A 22,087-nucleotide genomic window follows, 5' to 3' on the forward strand; every position below is an offset into this window, starting at 1 on the left:
GCGGCGCGGGCGGGCGGGCGTGATTATTATGGGCTGTGGGAGCCGCCGCCGAGGGGGAGCAGCAAGATGGAGCTGTCTGCAGTGGGGGAGCGCGTCTTCGCCGCCGAGTCCATCATCAAGCGCCGTATCCGAAAGGTGAGGGGTCGCACCCACTGGGGGGCAGCGAGACCCCCCCACCCCACCCCCCGGCTCGGTCCTCGCTGCTGGGCCCCGGCCGCGCCGCTGGCCCGCCCGCCGGGCCCCCGCCTCACACACCCCCCTTCTTTCCCCCCCGTGTGTTGCAGGGGCGCATCGAGTACCTGGTGAAATGGAAAGGCTGGGCCATCAAGTGAGTGTATCCCGCTCGGGCTGCGGGGATGGGGGGCACGGGATGCGGCGGAGTGGGATGGAGGAGGAGGTATCTGTGTGCGTGGCTGCGGGGGGATTTGGGCGCTAACCACTTCGCTTGTCCCCTCCGCTGCTCCCGCCCCGCCAGGTACAGCACCTGGGAACCCGAGGAGAACATCCTGGACTCCCGCCTCATCGCCGCCTTCGAGCAGAAGTGAGTGTTCATCCCCCACTCTGGGCTGGGGGGGCTGCAGCAGCAGGTTTGACTTTGGGTGGGCGAGCGGGAAACAGCGTCCAGACATTCCTTTTCTTTTTTTTTTTTTTTCCTTTTTTTTTTTTTTTTTTTTTCCCGTTAACTTATATGCTTTTGTTTTTCCCTTTGGGAAAAGTTTTAACTTCTTGAAAAATTTGATTCCCTAAAGGGAACGAGAACGTGAGCTGTACGGGCCCAAGAAGAGAGGACCTAAACCTAAAACTTTTCTGCTGAAGGTAACTCTTATTTAAATAACTTAGGCCTAGCAAAAACAAAAATCTCTCCAACCTTGCTGGTGTGTGCCCTTGGAAGGACTGGACTTTCAAGTGACTTGTGCCTGATGCCTGGCTCTGGGAGCGCGGGGAAAACCCGACAGGAAAGGGGGGGTGGGCAGAGGCGCAGAAGCGTGTGAGGGGAGAGCGTGTGCGTGCGACGGGTGTCTCAGCAGGACGGTCAGCACACGCAGATGTGCGTGGTGAGCCTGCAGTCTCTTTTTCCAATATCCTCTCCTTCTCGTGGCCTTCTGTTGCCGCAGTGGAGAGCTAGCCAGTCTCGTTCCCTCTTCCTTCAGCAGGCCGTTCCATCCAGCCCTTGCCCTGCAACTTAGCAGCGTGCTGAGCGGTCAGGCAGCAGAGGCGGGAATCCCACTGCCACTTGTGCTCCTCTGATTGCATTTAACGATGTAGGTGCTCCACGGGAGTTTCATGAAGGGTTCATGCTTTGATCTGTAAACTGCAGGCTTGTTTTGCTTTTGCAGAGGGTGGGGGATGGCTGGGAGGAGGAGGAGTATTTCACCTCTGCATAGGAAGGGAGCTGAAGTTTCCAGTTCCTTTCTGATAGACTCAGCATCTCTGCAAGATGTCGTAGCATCTCTGTTTGCTTGTGGAGAAGAGCAAAGAAGGTAGTCCCTAGTGCAGGCCTACTTGCTCTGTATTTTTACCTTTTTTTTTTTTTTTAAATTAAGAACTCTGGTAGCCGCATGACTGTTATGCGAGCTCTGTGAATTTACTAGTTTACAGACTAAATGCCTTGCTCTACTCCCCTCTTCCCTCCCCTTCCTCTCCAGCTGTCACAATCTTAGGCTTCAAATGAGCATAGAAAGAACACACCTTTGTACAGTTTAGGGAGATGAGCAAGTCTGGAGTTCCCCTGGTTTTATTCTGATAGGAAGCCCTGGAACAGCCAGTGTGGATCCTGTAGTAAGGCATCACTATCACCAAGTCATCCCATGGCTTTGGGCAAGTCACTTAGGCTTTGTGTGAGTTTCCCCATCTGTGAAACAGGTTAATGCTTCCCTTGCCTGGCAGCCGTAGGAGCTTTACTCAAGTCAGCGCAGCACGTTTAACTGCATGAGCACCGGGAAGCACGGTAAGAGGGAGGGTGTCACCTCTTCTCTGCTTTGAGAGGGCTTAATGAAGCACACAGAAGAAATGCAGGAACAGGCGTATTCTGATGCTCTGCGTGAAACCCAGGGGACCGTGGTAATCCTTGGGAAGTCCTGCTGATGGAGTTGTCCTCCCCAGTCACCTGTTTTTCTGCTAACAGTGTTCTGTATCTGTAGCCTGAGAATTACAAACATATCTGATATGTACTACCTCTTATGCTGTATTGAGGAAACACAGACTAGTTGACTTTCCTCTTTCTGGCAGTCATGCATTAAATGTAACTCTTGTGTTTAAATTTCCAACAATGCAAAGGAACACTTGAAGGGAAAATCACCAGCTTGAAATAGTCCTCTGCCTGCATTAAAAAATCCTGGTATTTGTAACACCTGACACTGTTCAGAGCTGTAGAGCGGTGACTATGCTATGTGTAATCACTTTCTTTTATTTTTGATTCTGAATGTGACATGGCCATATCTATTGCCATATCACTCATTAAAAAAAAATTACTCATTCTCACTCATTTAAAAAACCAAAACCAGCCCCCAAACTCAAAACCCACTCATTGCTTCTCTTTTCCCCTTACCCTTTAAAACTCCCCTAAACTTAACGTGAATTATTCAGCAGCATCCTTTGAATCACATCCGTGACACGTTTCTGTGGCACATCTTCCTTCTGCCAGCTCCTCAAATGGTAATGGAAACCTGTAGGTTTGCAGAGATGGCTTGGTACTTTGTAGAAGATGACTCGTGATGGGGAGCAAGCTCTCCTGAGGGCTGGTGCCACGCTGTGGGAGAGGCTGGCAGGGCAGAGCGCTACCACTGCTGCTTGGTTTGCACCTCTGGGAAAGAGAGCTGGTGGAACTCTTAGTGCTCTGACTTGCTGTTCCTCTGCGACCTCAGATCCTACCCTAAAAATAACACCCCAGACCAGGCAGCGAGAAGTAACTCTGTCTGAGCCAGCCCCATCTGAACTTGTTTGAGCTCTGTTCAGGCAAACCACAATCGACACAACTGCGGCTAGAGTTACAACAGAGACAGCGTGATGGTTTGTAACTCAGTTTTTCTGACCCCTGAAGATGCACATTTGACCTCTTCCAGCCATGCAGCACCAGTTCTGCTGTGGGAGGAGTGGGATTGGGTTCTGCCTTGTGCATTGCTAACAGTATTTTCAGTTCTTTCAGCTGCAGAATCTCTTGCCAGTGAGAATTTCGGAAGCAGGGGAAGAAATTTGATTCTTGTATCCCAGAGGGAGTATTTGGAGTTGGCACTCCAGAACAATACTCTTTTTGATCTACTAACTGAACAGATTAGGCCTGGATGCAATGATGTTTAAGCAGAAATCTGGCCTAGGACTGCTTTGATAGAGTAGTCTGCCCTTGACTTGGTGGCTTGCTAGGATTTTTCACGTGTATCAGTGCTTAAACCTAGGCTTCTGAGTCTCCAGAACGGCTTCAAAATAAGTGCTCTGATATGCCACTCAGTCCCTTGGCTTGTGTGGGTGTTTTAGCTTGCAGTTGGGACTAGGTTTATCCTGGGATTAGTTCTCAAAAGTTGCAGATAGGCACCCAGGGGGATTTGCAGAAAGCATTCCAGCAGGTTAGTGGCCCACGCCTTTGGAAAAGCTTTGAAAAGCTGCATCTTTGACCACCTGCTGCCTTTGTAAAGCCAGGCTCCTGTTTCTGAGAGCTGTCTAACACTTGCCCTTTTGATCAGACTGCAGAGGCGCATCACAGTCCAGGCTTTGTAATATCGCTATCAAGATGGCCGGTGTTGAGAGCGACCCCTGCAAACTTCAACTGCAAAGTTTTGGGCAGGAAATGGGTCTTTATCCTTTGCATGCTAGGGGCAAACTTTCCCACAGCTGAGCTCAGGCTTGGCAGGAGGCTGTGATTCTTGGGAGGCTGCTGGTGTGCTGCAGGCCTTTGCTGAGCAGAAGGGAAATGAAGTTCTTAGTCTGAAACGGGCAGCACTGTATGTAAGGCTCTTCAGGTGTCTGGCAGAAGTCATCCTTGAGGACAGGCCCTACAGCATGGATGCTGGTGTGAGGTTTGAAAAAGACATAGCACGTGCTATAGTGATCTTCCTCTTTTTCTCCTGCTTGATTTGCTCTTTTTATTTCACTTTTTTTTCTCTAGGCACTCTGCTGTGTGGAATACAAACCTCACCAACTCATCTAATAAAGTCTAGCAAGTGCTATTCAGAGACAGAGCCCAATTTGCAAGCTCAGTGGGTGGCTGGCAAAGACCCCTAGTTGGGGTGGCCATAAATACTAAGGTGACAGGAGTGAAGAAGGTTAATGGGAAGAAAGAAGTAAGGGAGAACAAGGGTAAAGGGATTCTTAGTAGGAGAGTGGGGGAAGAAGGGGCTGAGCAGCATGGAGCTCTGTCCTTTTGCCCTCTCTTGAACTCCAAAGCTGGAATTGGATTTCTTTTGATCTCTTCCCTGTTCGTAAATTATCCTGAGTAATTTGAAAACAGACCATTCCCCTTTTGTTGCATTTTGTTCCCAATCCAGAGGGAAACTTTAGTTTATGGCAGTGTTGCTTGGGAGAACTGTGCTATGAACTGGCTTGCTTTTGCCTTGTCACTTGGAAGACTGCAGAAGAAAGAGGGTGATAAAAAGGCAGAATGGTAGCCAAAAAGGGGAAAGAAGAGCTCTTGCAAATGCTGTTGGGAGCAAAGACTGTGGGAATGCAGGTGGAGAATAAAAGACAAAGCAGAGCCAGTAATTTATGAGAGAGTAGCACTACTATGGTGCAGCAGCACCACCGGAATTGGGGAGATTTTAAAATAATGCACTAGAAATCCATTGCCTTACAAGGTCTTTGGTTTGTTTTTTTTCTTCCAAATCGTAGATTTGAATAGATTTTGATACAAATCAGGTAAGAGAGGCCTTTCTAAGCACGTGTCTGTATACGTGCTTGTGTGCCTCAGTGCGTTAAAGGAATGAATGAACAAATATGCTTGCTGGGCCTCGAGGGACACTTATTCAGAAATAGTAGGGAATGGGGGAGATACACTAGTTCCCAAGGGCAGTGAGGGAGAGCTGTACAAGATAAATAAAGGTGATCCATATCCCAGACGGGAAGAGGGGGAAGGGAAGCAATCCCAGCAATTGGCTTGCTCTCATGACAGAGCACTGCAGCAGGCTTCCAGAAACTGCATCCTGATGTAGGCTGAGCTGTAAGCAGAGAGTGAATTACTTCGTATACATGCTGAGTACCTCTTCAGCAGTGAGCACATCCTGCTGGTGAAAGCAGCAAAACCTAGAGAGGTGGTTTCCATGTGGAATACTTGTGAGCCGAGGAGCAAACTGTGGTGACACAGCTGAAAGGATTCAGCAGGTTTGTTTTTCAACGACCTTATCCTCATATGGCTTGTAAATGTGATTGAGGAATGGATCTAGAGCAGGGAGAAGTGCACTTCCAGCAGATGAAACTGAGTGTTGAGTCTTCTCCAAACCAAAGGTAGCAAGTTACTTAATCTAAAGTTGGAAGCAGGAGAAGGAGAGCCTCTGTGCTGTCCTCTGCAGTGAAGGGACGAGTTCATGTAGGTGATGCCTGAATAAACCTGATCCTGTGGTAGGAATACTGAGCTTCCCAAGTGAGAAAGCTCTGGGGGCTGGTCTTAGATAAAGCATCTGATACAATTTTTCTTGAAACTTTACCTGGAAAAACAATCTCAAGGTAAGCTGAATATTTGCATAATGCTCTTTCAAACCTGCATTGATGCTGGTCACTGGGGATAGCAGTGTAGCAGCAGGGGAGGACTGTTGGGCCCTAACTTAACCTCTCTTAATAATCTGACCAAGGTATCAATGCTATGTGTAGACCACCTGGACACTACTGAAGCTGGAATTTAATAAAGGCAGATATCTGAAACATGAGTTGGAAACAGCTTCAGCCTTGAGAAAGTGCCCCAGAAGTAACTGGAAACGCAGACACATGGCACGTAAATGAGACCTACTGCTTCCGGCACACTGGAAAAGTCCAGGCCATGTACCAGGGCTCTGCAGTAGCTGCTGGGCAAGCACAAAACCAAGACAGGTCTCTCTGTGAAAACAGGACAGGAGCTGATTAATGTGTGCAGAAAGAGAAAGTAAAAGCAACAGGGCTGTGGAAGTGGCCAGGTAGTAACCATCGCCACATTATCACTTTGTTTAATGTGGCTGATAGGAAGCTTTGCTCAGGAATTTTTGGGGTGTATAAGGAAACTGAGGGTGTTTGTGACTGCTTCCCCCACACTTCTGGGAAGCTGCCTTCTTTCTCTCCTGGGTGGTGGAGGCATTGCTGGTGGAAGGTGGCAATTAGATTTGACTTGGAGCAGAATGGCACAGAGGGGGCAGAACTCCTCACTCAAAGGCATGATTATGGGCTGGGCAATTAATCTGAAAGATGTGCAGTGTTGGCAGTGGGAGAGGCCCTGAAGGATACTTGTGACCATCCACTGAAGCTGTAGAAAGATTTTCAATGATGCATCTGTCTGTAACCTCTGCCTGGCTTCCCTATCCTGTGTTTTGGAATGGGATGATGTGCTGCATTTTGCTCTTGGCTCAGCCGTGGTAAATTGGTAAGAAACCCAAAGCACAAGAGCAGCAATGCTGGAAGGGCTGGCTGTGGTGTGGAGCTTGATGAAAAGGAACAAATTTGTTAATTCAGGCTGTGCTGGTATGTAATGTCAGAAAGCAAATTTTAGCTTGTTCCTTGTGTCTGCCATCTGCTTCAGAGGAACCTGTAAAGAAATGGAGTAAGCACAGCCCAAATGTGTATTTGCCTGTGCCTGTGACCTCCTGACCGGGTCTGCAGTGTCTCCAAGTTGTGTATTGATGAGATGCGAGGGGGAGAGTTGATGTGTGCTGCAGGGAGTTCATCTGGTGCTATTGCTGCGCTCAGGCCTGTACTATACCTGTCACAGGAACTGTGTCCTATTTTCTCAACAGTTTGGGGCATGGAGTTACACACGAGGCTGAGCAAAGAGTAACTAGATGGACATTGGGATGCTTTCTGCTACAGCAGAAAAAGTGTTGGGGTTTGTGTGTGCTGGGAACACTTCCCTTTAGCTAGGTGGAAGCAGCCCTGTTTGTTAATGTGCAGAGTGTCTGTGCCTGCCTTGGGGTTGTGCTAGCTTGTCTCTGTTTCTTTGTCAGTTGGCTAACACAGAGTCTAGGTCCCCAGTCAGGATGAGCCTTCAGTTTGTGTTTTCTTGTACAGTCAGAGAAGGAGGCCTCGTTTTTGCAGTCCTTTTAAAGCCAGAGTACAAGTAGTACTGAAGGCTGTGATCATCCAGTGTTAGTCGAGAGAGGAACAAAATGTCTTCATGTCTCCATTCTCTGCTCGTTCAGGATCTTCTGTGGTTCCCATGGGTATCTCCGTGGGAGAAGAGGGGCTCTGGAGCTGTAGGGCCAGGACTCTGAGCTTTTTGTGAAGGGGTTGGCTGGGCCCCTCGCTTAGATCTGTTAGATCCCTTCCTTTACACGCACATTTTTTCCCCAGGCATTTCTCTGGTAGAAGGCACAGCCTGCAGGGTGACAAAGGAGATGGAGTTGAGTGCTAAGCTCTTAGCTGGCAAGAAGCCATCCCGATTTTGGCGTGTGCAAGGGGCAACGAGATGGAAAAGTTGGGGAGGAAAAGCAGCTGTCGTCTTCTAGCACTGCAGTTCTTTTTGTGCCCACGAGGTGGGGGAAGCTGCTCGCGGGATGGGCAGTCACAAGGTGGGGGCTCGCCTGCCCCCTCCAGGACTTGTACCTGTCACCACTGCTGAGAGGGAATATGGAATGGGGTTGGCTTGGGCAAGCGCTGGGGTGCAGGTGGAAGGATGAGCTGTACAAGCAACAGTACTCCGATGAGATGTGATGTAAGAATAGACTCTGGGTTTCCATGCCCACAGGTCATACAGCACCAGCTTATCAATGAAACTGTTGTTCCTGCTGCCAGAAAATGTTCCTGTCTCTGCTGCATGAACCAGGGCAGCTTTTGGCACCAGAAGAGCTTAAAAATATTGTTCCCCTGGCCTGGCTCTTGAGGAGAGCTGGCACAGAGCAGTTGAACAGGTGCTATTCCTGCTCTTGTCCAGTCTAGGTTTCAAACAAGTGTGGTGCTCAAAAGGACAAGTCAATCTCTTCTTTATAGGTGCAGTTAAATTTGACTTGAATTCCAGCTGGCTTCATCTCTGGCTTTAAACACTGGACTTTGCTCCCACAGCACAATAAGAATTAATGACTTGCATGTGATCCTAGTTAAAAATCAGATCTCTAAATTTCTTGTGTTTAACGAAGACAGCTCCATCAGACCATTCTCACCAGCCTCTGTCTGTGTTCCTCAAGACTCCATTCTACCACGCTTTACAGAGGAAATTCTCATTAGGCATTACTCTGCCTCTTTCCTCTTATCTCATGTTCAATTTGTAGAGAACCTGGTACAATCCCTTTGTAAGTTTGGGTGCTGTCTCAGCACTGACAGCCCCACGGGCCTAGGATGATGCTGGCTTCTTTTGCTGACAGTGGAGGGTTGTGCACTTTGACTGATGACAACCGAGGGCAGCTTTGGAGACCATTAACCCTGAAACATGCCTGGGAAGTCGCAGTTTTTCCCTGGGGAAAGCTTGTGTCAACAGGGGTACAGCCTAGGGAGACATCAGCTGCCCAAAAATTATATAGGCAGCGTCCTATGCCTGTCTGGGGCCTGTGCTGGAGCTATCAATAGTTTATAGGTGTGTACCTGTGCTTGTCATTGATGTTGGTATAAATGTGTCATGGTGCTGCCAGTGAGTGCTTGGCCTGAAGTGAGCAGTGCCCGATTTGAGATCTGCCTGCAGCTAGGCTGCCTCTCTGACCCTGTTTGTTTTCTTTCTCCCCACCACCGCAGGCTCGGGCCCAAGCGGAGGCCCTCCACATTGGGGATGTACACTTTTCTGTCAAGCCTGGTTCCAGTACCTCCTCTCCCAAACTCCACTCCAGCGCCGCGGTGCACCGGCTCAAGAAAGACATCCGGCGATGCCACCGCATGTCCCGGCGTCCCCTGCCCCGTCCAGATCCCCAGAATGGCGGGAGCGTGGGTGGCGGGGCTGGCATTCGTCCTCCTGTCTCGCCCTTCTCGGAGACGGTGCGCATCATCAACCGTAAGGTGAAACCCCGTGAGCCCAAACGCAGCCGCATCATCCTCAACCTCAAAGTCATTGACAAAGGTGGGAAGCCAGCCAATGGGGCCGGGGGCCTGGCTCGGCCCAAGATCCCCTCCCGAAACCGTGTCATTGGCAAGAGCAAAAAGTTCAGCGAGAGCGTCCTCCGCACTCAGATCCGCCACATGAAGTTTGGCACCTTTTCGCTCTACAATAAGCCGTCTGCTGCACCTACCCCCTCTCTGGAGGGCAAGGGGGAGGCCGAAGGCTCCCAGGCAGCCTCCTGTGGGCTCATTATGGGCTCCACCCCCTATGATGCCCCCAGCTCCAGCTCCTCTGGCTGCCCATCACCTGCTCCCCACTCCTCCTCCGACCCAGATGATTCCCCTCCAAAGCTGCTCCCTGAAACCCTCAGCCCAGCCATCCCCGACTGGCGCGAGTCAGAGGTCCTCGACCTCTCAATCCCACCTGAGTCGGCTGCCACCAGCAAGCGTTCTCCCTCGGGAGGGTGCAGTGGGGGGCAGACTCCTTCCTTGTCCCTCTCCTCTTCTGACCCGGAGCAGGAGGCTGGCGACTGGCGTCCTGAGATGTCCCCTTGCTCTAACGTGGTGGTCACAGATGTCACCAGCAACCTCCTCACTGTAACCATCAAGGAGTTCTGCAATGCAGAGGATTTTGAGAAGGTGGCGGCAGGTAGTGGTGGAGGAGGCAGCAAGTGAGCAACCAGGTCCCCCCACTCCAGAGGTGTGGGGGGAGCTCTACCTGAGAGAAGTCGTGGTGCGAATGGCTGTCCTTAGTTCTCTCCTTCTCCCCTTGGCTGTCCCTCTACCCTCACTGCCACCCTTCCTCCTCCTTTGCTCCTGCCCAATTCCTCTTGCCTGGAGGCTGGAGTGTGTCAGTGGGGGTATGGAGGCACCCACTGTTCGGGGTGTTGGTACTGCTAGGAGGAGGCAGGGAGGGTTGTGGTGGGTCTGGGGAGTGGTTGTTTGTCCTTGAATGTGGTGTTGTCCAACGGGCAGTGGAGCCTTTGGGGCTGAGGGATGAGTGAGCATGTGTCTGTGTGCCTGTGCAGGTGGTGAGGAAGGTGCTGCTCTTCCTCATTCCCTTTCTGTCTTTGACAAAAACTGAAGAGGAGCTCCAAACCCGTGAGGAGCCCTTTCCCGTGTCCTCCAGACCTTCTCCCACAACATGCATGCAGACTTCCATTCTTGTTTCCCCGTTGCCATGACTACCATCCTGCCATCCTTCCCCTCTTGGCCTGCAGCCTGGATCTGCCCGCTCTACTGTCCTTGTGGCAGTTGCTGATCCAGATGCCCTCAGAGTGAGGGGGAGAAGGACAGGTTAAATGTCATGCCTGGAAGGTGCTTGAGACAAAGATGGGGTGGTGGGAGGTGCCCCACGCAGCCTATGCCTCATATTGGCTTCCCCTTTCCTTTGACTATTGGTGCTACCTTGGCAGTTGTATGGGTGCTTTCAGGGGCCCTGATCTCTCCTCTTCTCCTGTATCTTCCAACCTGTTCAGCTCACCAGGAGAAAGGGAAGAAAAGAGGAGTCTGCTTCCAGTCCGTATCTTCCTCCTGATGTTCATCATTTGCACTTGTTTGGGAAAGAGGGACGGGAAATGCCTTTGTCTGGTCTTTCCGTGGCAGAAGCAGGAGTGGGCTGTGCATCCATCCTTCGGTTTGTGGGAGGATAATGCCAACAGCGTGACGCTGCCCCAGCCATGTGAGGCTGCTCTCCCACCTTGTGCGTAAGCTTCCCCCGGCCCTCTTTGCTTCCTCTTGCTCCTTCCAAAGGAAGGAGGGGTGGATGCTAAGGCAGGTTGTTCTTCCTGCTTGCTTTTGCCCCTCCTGCTCTCCCCTCCCTCTGGTGGGTGGCCTGGAAGAGGTTTCCCCTCTGTCTTTTCAGCATCTGAAACAGCCCTTACAACTGTCAACCAAAGGTGCTCATAAGAAATACCTGTCTCTCTCACATGGCATGCATGTGCGCTGGATCTCTTCCCCTGAAGCTCCTGTGAGCTGATCTAGAAATTCCTTCTCTTCACCCCTAGCAAGTAGGAGGGAGCAAGACCACAGCTTGCTGTTTATTCCACAGCTCCCTCTTTCCCTGACCAGCTTTGTTCACATCCAAAATAAGCTCTATTTTTGCCTGCCATTTCTGGCTTGCTCTGTTTCTGTGTGGGTCCTAAGCTTCACGGTGAGAAGCTGTTCCTTTGCTCTCCTTTCTTCCTCTACTTGCACGGGACTGAGCTCGTAGAGGCAAGGAAAAGAGGTGCTGATGAACTGGTGCGAGAGCCTCACCCTCTCAGCCCTGTCCCTGGAAGAGGCAGAGGGGTGTCACTTCTACATAACATGCTGCAGAGGTGAAACGGGTGGAAAAAAATTCCTCACGCCAGGGCTCATTTACTTATAAGCCTGCCCTGGGCGGGTGAACACAAGTGGAATTGGCCCCTCTGGTGCTTTCACACAAGGATGTTCAGGAGCTGCTGGCTCTGAAGAGTGCTCTCCTGCAGTAGTGATTTTGTGGTTGTAGTGATCTGAGGATAGAAGGGAGGCAATTTGTGGGAGGGAAGTAATATTTGTCTGCCCAAGGGACACTGTCCGGGTGGTAGAGGGATAGACCGGCTTCTGACCTTAATTAGGGCTTTTGTGCCCAGAGCGTGTCTATTCCCTGCCTCCAGCGCCTGGGTTGGTGTAATAAAATCTTTGCTGCCCTCCCCACAAACCTTGCCTCGCAGTGGGTGGCATTCCAAGCTGTGGGAAACGGTGATTTCACACCAGTTGTGGTTGGGTATATGTGCAGACAGTCTGAGGGGGATTCCAGGTGCTGTTAGCACCACCCTTGGTACACCTCTTCCTTTTTCTTTCCTTGGTTAAAGAGCTTAGTGGACTCCTCGGGGATGTGCTTTCATTCACAGCTGAAGCTAGGGGCAGGGAGAAAGAGACTTCCCTGATCCATTCACCAGGCTAAGGCTTTCTATAACTTGTTGGACTTGTGTGCGTGTCTGTGTTAATACCTGCTTGTATTTTTTGTGGGTGTTAGGTTTTTTTTTTTTGGTTTGGGTTTTCTTTTGCGCATCTTTCTTGTGCCTGGCACACCCAGGGATCCCTTATGTTAGCATAGCCTATCCATTTGACTGCAGCTTCAAAGATGAGCAGTTTGTAGGCATAGGGAAAAGCTCTTTCTTAGAAAAATAGCGAGGAGATTCTTCTCTTTTTCCTCCCCCTTCTGAAAAAGAACTAATCTGGCTGTGAGATAAGAGGAGCTGCTTTATGGGGTGGATGCAAACCGGCCAGTCACTATGGGTTGTTAAGTTACTGTTTGGTGTGTATGTGGTGATGTGTTTTGTTTTGTGGTATCAAGGTTCTGAAAAAAAAGTGTTGAAGCGTTTAAGTGGGAGATAAAAGGGAACTTTAATAGGAAACTCTTGATGTGTTTTGGCCAAGATGTGTTGCTTGGCAGAATTCTTTTCCCCAGTGTCTCTTGTATGGTGTTCTTTGGGGGCAAGGGGCAGGAATTGTTTAATTGAAGGGGTTTTGCCTTTCTCCAGAGTGGCAAGCAAGGGAACTGTCTGTGAAGAGTAAAACAGTGGGTCATTGTAGGGATGCTCCGCAAGGACCTTCTTCCTGCGGTGAGGAGATGAGGGGACTTGTTGCAGCAGAGAAACTCGTGCGGTAGATCCTCTTTGTGGAGGAAGAAAGGAATATGATCCGGCTTGCAGACACAGCTCGCCTGCTTGTGTGACAAATCCCTCCCTGGGTGGGTCACCAGGTGGGAACCAAACCCTGAACCTCTGGATCCGAAATGAGGATCCCGTGCTGGTTTGAGTTAGAGGTTTGCTAACTTGAATGCAGCAGTAGCCTCAAGTTTCCTCAGGTGGACAAGACACTTGAGACTGACTAACCTACCTTCGTATTCACGTGGGCTGTGCTTCTCCTTCTGAATTTTTGCCCTTGCTCCTTAATGGAGATAGGAAAGAAGATTCATCCATGCCTTTTAAAATGGGCGTGGAATTGAGGGAGGAGTTTATTTGAAAGTATCCCCTTCCTTTCCCCGTAACCCTTAGGAAAAAAAATCAACAAAAACAGGGAAATATTCTCTGTGTCTGTGCCATGTTTGTTCTCGTTGTCATGTTTTTAGAGGAGATTTTATGATGGAGTGGAAAAAGTGAAATGATTAGTTTTGCATAAAAAAAGAAAAGTTTAAAAAAAAGTTTCTACAGGGAGAGAGCGAGAGTTTAAAAATGAATAATAAATGCAGTGATTGCACAAACTGTAGTGGTATTAGACGGTCCTTAGAGAAAAGAGTATTTTGTAGTATCGAAGCATGTGTGTCTGGGATGGTGTTTGGCTTGCTTGAACTGGAGGGAAAGGCATTCTAGGACTAAGCAGCGATCTGTGAGCTGAAAAGGCGAGTTGCATGTTGGAGGAACCCTGTCTACAAACCTTTCCCGTCCTTGCCTCCCTAGTGTTGGAGTGAGTTCCCTTCCCTCCCATACCTCTCCTGTGAGCTAAGGTGGAGTCTCCAAGTGGTTTTCTGGCTGAGCAGCCCTCATAGATGGCCGGTCACGTTCTGAGAGAATGTGGATCAGGCCATCAACATGGAAACAGTTGACTTACTTTGCATGCACAGCAAGCTGCTAACGTTTGGGGTTGGCATGTACCTTTCCTGCCAAGTTGCTGTCTCTTTTCTATCCCCTATATCCAAGCAGAATTAATCATGGTGGGCTTATTTCCTGGGAAGCTGATATACCTCTCCTCTGTTAAACTTCTTCCAATACCAGGTGGAGGGTGACATTTTTCTGTATAGAATTCACCACATCAGGACAGAAAACTGAATCCCATTGTTGTGTATTCCAGCACCCCTTCTCCGACACTGGCCAGGTCTCAAGAGGCAGACGAGAGCGCTGCCTTGTGTGCTCCGTGTTGCTGAGGGACAAGCACTTTCTTCTCAAGGCCAGCGAATGCTGGAAGTTTTTAGGGTGTAGAGGGGAAAGGAACACTCTGACAGGACTGTGCTCAAGTAGGGCAGCCTTCTTCTCCAGCTTCCTTTGGGGTGGTGGGGAAGAGTTGCCTGAACGTTCCTTCAGAGCGAGGAGGCAGCTCTTGTGTGCTGGCTTCCCTGTCCAAGATGTCTCTCGTGTTCATCTGGCGCGTGGGAGTGACTTCAGGGAAGAGGGAAACCACCAGGTGTTGGTGTCTGAACAGAAGATGGTAGCAGGGACTCTTGAACAGCTTTTCTTGTCTGGACTTCTCTGGTGCCCTTTGCAGTGGCAGATGACTGATGTCTCAATGCTTCCCAGAGCCTGGGCTGCACTTGGGAACTTCTCTCTCTGCCCATCAAACAGTCGGTGCTTCCCATGGCTTTCAGCTTGGAACAGAAACCTCCCGTCTCAGGCTCTCTTCTCAATGAGCAGCATGAGAGTGGAGGGGCATGAAGCTAATGAGATACAAGCTCCTTTGGGGATGAAAAACAGAAGTAGTGTGGTGAGCAGGCCCAGCTGTGGTGAGCCACTGCTTAAATTCTGTTTTCAAAAGAGAATGGGAGCATTTATCTGTGTCTCCCCTAACTGAAGCTCCCAGGGAGATTTTGTGAAATAAATTAAAAAAAAAAAAAGAAAAAAAAGAAAAAAAATTACAACCACAATCATGCTTTTTACCAGGTAGGAGCTGTCTCTGAGCTGAGTCTTCCTAGGGATATCACTCCCTTCTCCAGCCCCTCTTTGTAGAGGAGGTTTCAGCAGCTCCCAGCGTTTGGAGATTATCACCTCCCTGGGGACTTCCTGGCAGAAAGAGGTTGCCATGCTTGAAGGATCGTGTCCTGAGTTCCCTATATTTCTGTCCATCCCAGGCCATGGCATTAGTGGGGCTGCTCAGGAGCAGGTCCTTCTTCCCAGGGAGGTGTAACAAACCTGGAGTGCGTGTTTGGCTAAGTGCTTATTTCCCCTTTTGCTTCCTTCCCCACCTTCTGACAAGACTTTTTCCTCCTTGCCTGGCACATCCTTTTACTCCAATGTCGCTTGCTTTTGCTGCATTTTTCAATTGCCCAATAATCACGCAAGAGCTGGGATCTTATTTACTTCTTATATATAAATATATGAATATAAAAAGCCTCCTCTCCTTTCTCCCCATCTCACCCACCAGCCCATGTGCAGCCTCCCTGATCTCCGCTCTGAAGGTGATCTGCTGTAGAGGGTTAATTTGGGGTCAGGGATTCGGTGCCTCCTAAGTTCTGTTCCTTCTTGGCTTGCCGGGGTTTTTCTGCCAGCTGTGTCACTGCGCTGTTCCTCTGTCTCCCTCATGCAAAGGGGATGGGGCTGGAGGAGACCATCCTGCTGAGGGTGCTGGCAGCCCAGCTTTCGAGGTGTTTGCACGGAGATGGAGTGCTCAGTGTCGCTGCAGAAATCCCCTGCTCCCTGTCTGTGCTTCCTTCCCCTGGTAATCCAGGAAGTATCTTCATTTCACCAGTGCTCTGAGGTTGAGAAAATAAGTGTCTTTATTTTCTTTTAACTTCTATTTTTGAGATCCTTCCCAAGAGTGCAATGTGTATGGTTTCTTTCTGGGGGTGTAGATGGCAGGAGATGTTGGAGTCTCTCCATCCTCACCTTTGCCTTTTCGTCCTCTGCTCCTCTCAAATTTTGCCATTGCCCTGTGTCAGACGGATGTGGTTGGAGGTATTTGCACCCTTTTCTGTGCAGGATCAGTCTTGGCACCAGGAGCTTCTCCTGTGTTCTGTGTGGTGATTCTGGGGTGCCCTGTGTCCCACCTGCCTCACCTGTAAGCATGCAGCAGGGCCCTGAGTTCTTCTTTCTTCCCTTCTGTAAATTTCTCCTTCCAGGAGTGAAGGGAGATACAGTCCTGCAGTGGTTGGCTGCCTCCGGCAGCTCTTCTGTCCATTCCAGTTTCTCTGTGGTGGGAAACAATGACTCCAGCCCATCCAAAAGCACAGTCCTTGGGGTGAGGGTGCTTCACCCCAGCTGAGCTCTGTGCTTTGAGCCCACACCCTCCAGGCACTGGCAGATGGCCCTGGGATGGAGGAGTGGGATGCCCCCTGTGCCCCTGCGCTGGGTGGAGCTGGGAAGTGGGCAGCCAGCAGCATACCGTGGCACAGGGAAAAGTAAGGTGACAGAACTGCAGCAAGATGCAGTCAGAGTGATGCCAGCTTCTGCAACAGTTCACAAAATGTGTCTGCTGGGAGAAAAGGGGCATGGTGGGACATGCGGGCAAAGTGTTAATTCCCATTGCAGGGCCCTGGTTCTTTACTTCATTCCTTGTTCAGCCGAGCACTTGGAGCTCACATTAAACCTCCAGAACACGGCTGGGTGGGTCAAAGCACTTCAGCGGGCTTCAGGACCTCGTAGGACTAACGGGGCTTTCCCATGCTCCTAAGCAGCCCCCCAGCTGGCCCCTGCTCTCTAGGGATACTGAGAGTTTTCCTCTGGGCAGAGCAGCAGGTGGGTGCTCTTGCACAGGTGGGTTGCTCTTCAGCTGCCCAAAGAAGCCTGCTGCTTCCAGCCCCCAGCTGCAAAGTGGGGGCAGAATCTTAGGTCAAGTTCTCAAACGGAACAAAAAAATTAATCGTTGTGATGACTTTTTTTAGAAAAGAGTTGTCATGCCTGCACCTCCCCCAAGCAAATCAACTCAGTGTGCTGTCCTCCTTCCTCTTCTCCCCTGTGCATTAAGCCTTGTACACTCCCTAAGAATAGAGGAGATTCTCTGCTTTGGGATTTCCCCCCCCCCCCCCCAGTTTGTTTTCTTTTTGCATATAAAGTTGTCTGCTGGTGGTGGAGGACAGGGGCCTGCTTCATTTGTTCCTTCCTTTCACCTTCCCCTGTGCCAAGCTTAGGCTCAAATGCTGCAGATTCCTGCAAACACTGATCTTGGAGCAGGCGAGTGACCCCACTGTGTTCTGTGGTACTTGGGTGCTTCAGATTCTGGCTGTGTTTGAGCTTTGGCAGCATCGGAGCCCTTCCTTCCTCTTGGAGAAGGTCAGCCCTAACTCCAAGTGCTGATAGTTCTGGTGCAACCCATCTGTCTCTTCATTTCCCCTCACTTGGCATACAGAGTGAAGGTGGTATTTTTTTTTAATTTAAAATAAACCTAAATATGTATCTTGTAATTTTTTTTTATTTTGAAAAAAAAAGCATTTAAGGATTGTGCACGGATGAATTGTATATCTATATAATATTTTTTTTGTCATGCAATTTTCATTTTAAATATAGTGTTTGTTCAGTTTTGTTTTTTAATCCAGTTCCCAGCTGGCTAAACTCTGTCTAGAGTGGATGGGTGGGAGGCAGAGCCACTGGAAGGGTGATTGAATCACTCCTTCCCTTGGTGCTTCCTACAAGAAACTGGTTTGCTCCAGGTTTAGGGGTGGGGGGTTGTGCTAATTACTCTTGTATTCTTGTACATTTTGTTCTTTCTGCTGCTCTTGAATATTGTATCAATGCCAGAAATGGGGAGTTTAAAATTAAAACAAAAAATTAACCCCAATAAATTGTTACATTCCAAAACATGATGTTGTTTTCCTTGGGCGGGCTGTGGCTTGTGGAGCTTAGGAGGAGGGCTGCAGCAATGCCTGCCCTGAGCCAGCACAGATCAGCTCTGCAGTCAAACACGAGCACCTGCACCCTTCCTGGGCACCATGCATCAGCCCTGGTTTGGTCTTCCGACCTTTGTGGACACAGAGAAGCTCTGAAAAAAAGACAAAGGTGTATTCTAGAATGTTAAGAGAAGAGGGAGCATTTGGGAAGGCCAAACTGTAGCGAGTGGAACCTGAACACCCTCTTCCCAAGTGCTTTGGAGAGTCTCCCATGGGCCTCCCGCATCCTTTTCTTTTAATAATGAAATTAGATCAGTGTACAACCTAGCACTTGGTGGCTGAAAAATGCTTTAGGCTTTTCCCAACTCCACAACATGTGCTTAAGTGCACTTTCTCACAAGCTGATCTAAGGAATACGGTGAAAAATCTCCCTGTGTGTAAGTGAAGCCCCAGCTTCACTCCATCACTCTCCAGCCCGTAGCAGCTGCATAAAAAGGCTCAGCTGAACTTCTCGGTGGGAGGTGCTGGTGCTGGGAGATGTGGTGGGGCAAGCAAGTTGCTTTTGGACAGAGAGGAGAGAAGGGCAGGAAGGCAGCACTTCAGGGTACTGGGAAGGGCAGTGTCTGGGCACAGCTCCACCAAAACCACCCTCGGGCCTGCCCTGCAGGAGCGTGGGATGAGGTTTCACCCGGAGGGGAGATTGGGCTGAGCTGGGCGTTCCTTGGACGGAGCTGCTGCCTTGAGATACTTCTGCAGCATCTGAGTTTTGGAAAACCACAGCAGGTGGCACACCAGTGGTGGCATTGCTGGCAGCTGGGAATGCTGCCCACCAAAGCCAAGCACGGTCCAGGTGTCATTCATGTCCTGGCATCAGGCTCACCTTGCCTCTTCTGCAGAAAACACTCGCGAAGCCAGCACTCCCTCCTCCCTTGCCCCCTGGTTCTGCTCTGAAGCTAGTGGGCTTCTGGCCAGATCTGAGGACACCAAATGAAGCCAACTCTCACCCAATGCTTTCTGGAGCAGGAGGAAGGCTGGAGGGACAGACCCCAGCCTGCCTGAACAAATCCAATGAGGTGCTCCACCGGTGCCCTGGTGCAGGCAGACCCAGTAACCACGGCAAGGTGATGCAAGTCACATCTGCAGGGCTGAGAAACCTGGAAATAAAGAAGCCAGGATTTCCGTGCTATGTAGAAGCTGCAGATCCCCAGGACTGAAGGCTCCTGATCTAACGAGATGGTGGAGCTGAGCCCATGGAGTGAGTGGCAGAGGAGCCCTTTGATCTCCTTAGGGTGGCCTTGGGGATGTTCCTGTGCTGGGTGATAACCTGGGAAGATGGACTCCCCTACCTCTGAGGCATCAGCTTACACTCCCCTGAGAAAAGGTTTCTCCCCTTCCCTCACCCCATCCCCCTGCTGGCCTCAGCACCATGAATGGGCCAGGGTTTCATGCTGGCCAGGATGGAGCTGCCTGGTTCCTGTGAGGACGGTTGGATGCAGGGCAGCCTTGGAGCACCAGGTGTCCTTCCCCTTAAGCCAGCAGTCCATCCCAAACGTGCCTCTCACCCAGGGGGCACAGCAGGGTGACCCCTTGTCCTGCCTTGACCCTGTCTGCAGCCACCCCTTGGGGACAGCTGCTAGTCCCAGACACCATTTTGGTGTTAATTAAATGGAAGAAAATCCCTTAATTGCTCACTCTCAGTCCCTCTGGGCTGAATCCAGCTTCTGTCACCAATCCTGCTCAAAACAGGAACCAAAAAAGCCCCACATTGCCTTCCCCCATCCTGTCATGCACCGTCCTTGCAAGGGCCAGCTGCTTCACCGAGCATCTCTGAATTGTTATTCATGGGGCAGGGAGGCTGCTCTGGCCACTCCCCGGTCTGAGTCATCACTCCCTGTGAAAATCTATTTTTGTCACCTCTTTGTCTCTGGGAAGGAGTTGTGGTCCCTGCTGAGGGACAGGTCGGGACCGTGGGAGAAGTGAGCCCTGCCCTGCTGCGATACCCAGCTCGTCCCCATCCCAGCATGGGTGAGTGGGACCAGGCTGGTGCAGAGGGGCTCCCCCTTCCCCTCACTGCCAGAGCAGCATCAGCCAGAGGTATAAACCTTGCCACCATGATCCTGCAACCTTTGGTAATAAAATCTAGACAGTGCAAAGCATCACTTCCCCTGGCAAGCAGCTTTGTAGGAGCCTATGGCACTTTTCCCTGCAGGGTCGCAGATAAAGGATAGCCATCCCACCCTGATCTGCACACTCTGGGGTAGGGTGGCCTGGTGCAGCTCTCACATGGGTTCCTTTCAGTTCCACTCCCCCCTGGGCGCTGCCAGGGTGGGCATGCAGCAGGCAGGGGGTGACGCAGCAGGGTGCAATCCCCTGCCACTGTTAGCAAGGGACAGGTTTGGGGCTGGTGGCCTCTCCTCATGTCATGGGGTGCAGGCTTCTGTTTCCTTTACATCCTGCACCAGTGACCACTTGTCCCATCACACCCAGCACTCACTGTCCCACAGCGCTCACAACTGCCCAGACTGCTCCATGTCCAGCTCCACTTTTCCTCCTCAGCATTCCCTTCATCTCTACCTCTTCCTTGAACCACCCCATCTGTCTTCCTCTCCTCCTCCCCACAGCCTTACGACACCACAAGTCAGGCAGGTCTCTTGCTGGCTCCGGGGTGATGGTTTTGAGGGGCTGGGGTACAATGCACTCTGTGGGGAGAAAGGGTGACTGTACGCTGTCAACAGACAAATTTGAGGAGTCTTTTGTAGCTCTGGCTCCCTTGCTATCCCCTCAAATATGGGGGGAAAGAAGAGGTAATCTTTACCGTTGTTTCATAGCCACCACTGGAGCTGTTTTAAACACACATGCTCCTGCTTCCCTGCCTGCTAGGAAGGATTTCCTGCCATTACTGAGTAGACCTTGAAATTGATTTTGTTTGTTTTCCCTCTTCTGCTCCTCTTTTCTCGGCAGGGCTGCGTCGCCAAGGCCCCAGTGTGCCTGGGGAACAGGAGAGGGCATGGCACAGCTTCTGTTGGAGCAAGGAGAAAGTGGTAGTCTGAAGCAGCTCGTTTATGAGCAGTTCAGACTACACTGATGGTGGGGGAAGACTAAACGTGCGTCTTTATTTCCCGAATGGATAACATGGGTGTGTGGGGCAGAGGGAGAGGCAGCCCATGGCAGCTCTTTGCAACAGTCCTGTCTGAGGTGGGAGAGCAAAGACAGCTAGGAAGTTTGCTAGTTCAATTTTTAGGAGAAAGGAGGAAAAGGCCCGAAAGACCATCACAGGGAATGAGTGATTACGAGGCTCTCACCCTCGGGGTATCAAGCGGCCCTTCACTGCCAGCCTAGGCATCTCGCAGGGCAGAAGTCATCCCTCGGACCGTGCCGGAGCACCATGCTCTCGCCAGAGGCTCCCGCCGGGTAGACTTCAGCGAGCCCGCGGCAGGGCTGGCCCCGTCCCCGGATGCCCCCGGGGCGCCCTCCCTGCCCTTCCCGTTCCCTTAGCCGCTCGCTTCCCACCGCTCGGATCGTCGCCCTTACAGCCCGGGGAGGGTGCTCAGCGAGAAGGGGGGATAACTAAGAGGGGCACGGCGGGGGGCACGGCCGGGGCCGGGGCGGCGGCGGCGGCGGGGGCGGCGCGGTGCGGTGCGGGCGGCGCCGCCCGGCACATATAAGCGCGGCGCGGCGCGGCGGGGCCCCGGTGCCGGTGCTGCTGCCGGTACCGTCCTTCCGCGTCGGCTCTCTCCGGGCTGCCCGTCCGTCCCTCCGACCGTCCGTCCCCCTCTCCATCCCCGCCCGCTTTGTTTTCTCGCCGTCCGCGGGCTCGGGCCCCCCACGCCGCTGCCACCCTGAAGTTTCTGGCGGTGCTGCTGGCGGCGGGCATGCTGGCTTTCCTTGGGGCCATCATCTGCATCATCGCCAGCGTCCACCCGGCCGGCACCGCCGCGCCCGCCGCCGCCGCCGACAATGACTCGGCCGCCGCCGCCCTCCTGCCCGCCGCCGACAAGGGGCTGGGAGCGCTGCACGGCCCCGCCGAGGCTCTGGCCAGCGCCGGGCCGCGCCTGCCGGGGGGGCCGCCGCTCTTCAGCCGCTTCGTCTGCACGCCGCTGAGCACCGAGTGCCCGGCCACCGGCACCGGCACCGCCGCCGGCAGCGCCGCCGGCCCCGAGGAGCTGCTGGCGCTGCGGAGCGCGGCGGCCCAGCTGCGCCGCACGGCGCTGGAGCAGAAGGAGCGGATCCGCATGGACCAGGAGACCATCCGGGAGCTCACCGGCAAGCTCAGCCGCTGCGAGGGCGGCCTGCGGAGCCCCCCCGCCGCCGCGCCCCCCGCCGCCGCCGGGCTCCGCGCCGCCCCGCGCCCCGGCACCATGGGCCACCCTCCCGACGAGCCGCCCGCCGTGCGGGAGCTGGAAGAGGCTGTCCGCACTCTCCAGGACCGAATCGACCGGATAGAGGTGCGAGGGATGCTGCTGGGGA

At 51.9% G+C, this 22,087-nt stretch overlaps 2 protein-coding genes and 1 long non-coding RNA gene across 4 annotated transcripts in view; 2 read left to right on the top strand and 1 right to left on the bottom strand.

Annotated features, from left to right (window-relative positions):
• Positions 1-17,591, top strand: CBX6 (chromobox 6). 2 transcript variants are annotated; one of them, XM_038154016.1, is made up of 5 exons: positions 1-135; positions 285-328; positions 476-541; positions 750-816; positions 8,881-17,591. In XM_038154016.1, exons 1-5 carry the CDS (start codon positions 67-69, stop codon positions 9,796-9,798), a joined length of 1,164 nt encoding a protein of 387 aa, XP_038009944.1. In that variant the 5' UTR covers positions 1-66; the 3' UTR covers positions 9,799-17,591. The 2 variants fall into 2 exon arrangements, with proteins under 2 accessions (XP_038009944.1, XP_038009942.1); XM_038154014.1 differs by having other exon boundaries at positions 5-135; positions 8,827-17,591.
• Positions 16,791-22,087, bottom strand: part of LOC119708092 — a 6,870-nt gene continuing 1,573 nt past the window's right edge. The window contains exons 2-3 of the long non-coding RNA XR_005258959.1: positions 18,625-18,774; positions 16,791-17,772 (exon numbers count right to left, since the gene is read on the bottom strand). This is a non-coding gene — a long non-coding RNA (uncharacterized LOC119708092). The remainder of the gene's footprint in view (positions 17,773-18,624; positions 18,775-22,087) is intronic.
• NPTXR (neuronal pentraxin receptor) overlaps positions 21,245-22,087 on the top strand; it is a 10,738-nt gene continuing 9,895 nt past the window's right edge. Inside the window, exon 1 of the mRNA XM_038154013.1 lies at positions 21,245-22,065. Coding sequence (XP_038009941.1) covers positions 21,493-22,065 — 573 coding nt within the window. The 5' untranslated portion in view covers positions 21,245-21,492. The remainder of the gene's footprint in view (positions 22,066-22,087) is intronic.

This window comes from Motacilla alba, chromosome 1A, assembly GCF_015832195.1.
Source record: "Motacilla alba alba isolate MOTALB_02 chromosome 1A, Motacilla_alba_V1.0_pri, whole genome shotgun sequence".
Classification (NCBI taxonomy): Eukaryota; Metazoa; Chordata; class Aves; order Passeriformes; family Motacillidae; genus Motacilla; species Motacilla alba.

Bases quoted from the DNA above. Each gene is read 5' to 3' on its own strand.
- CBX6 (XM_038154014.1), top strand. From the start codon at position 67: ATGGAGCTGTCTGCAGTGGGGGAGCGCGTCTTCGCCGCCGAGTCCATC. The intron at 329-475 runs GTGAGTGTATCC...CCGCCCCGCCAG, and splicing joins TGGAAAGGCTGGGCCATCAA to GTACAGCACCTGGGAACCCG. The intron at 817-8,826 runs GTAACTCTTATT...CCACCACCGCAG, and splicing joins CTAAAACTTTTCTGCTGAAG to GCTCGGGCCCAAGCGGAGGC.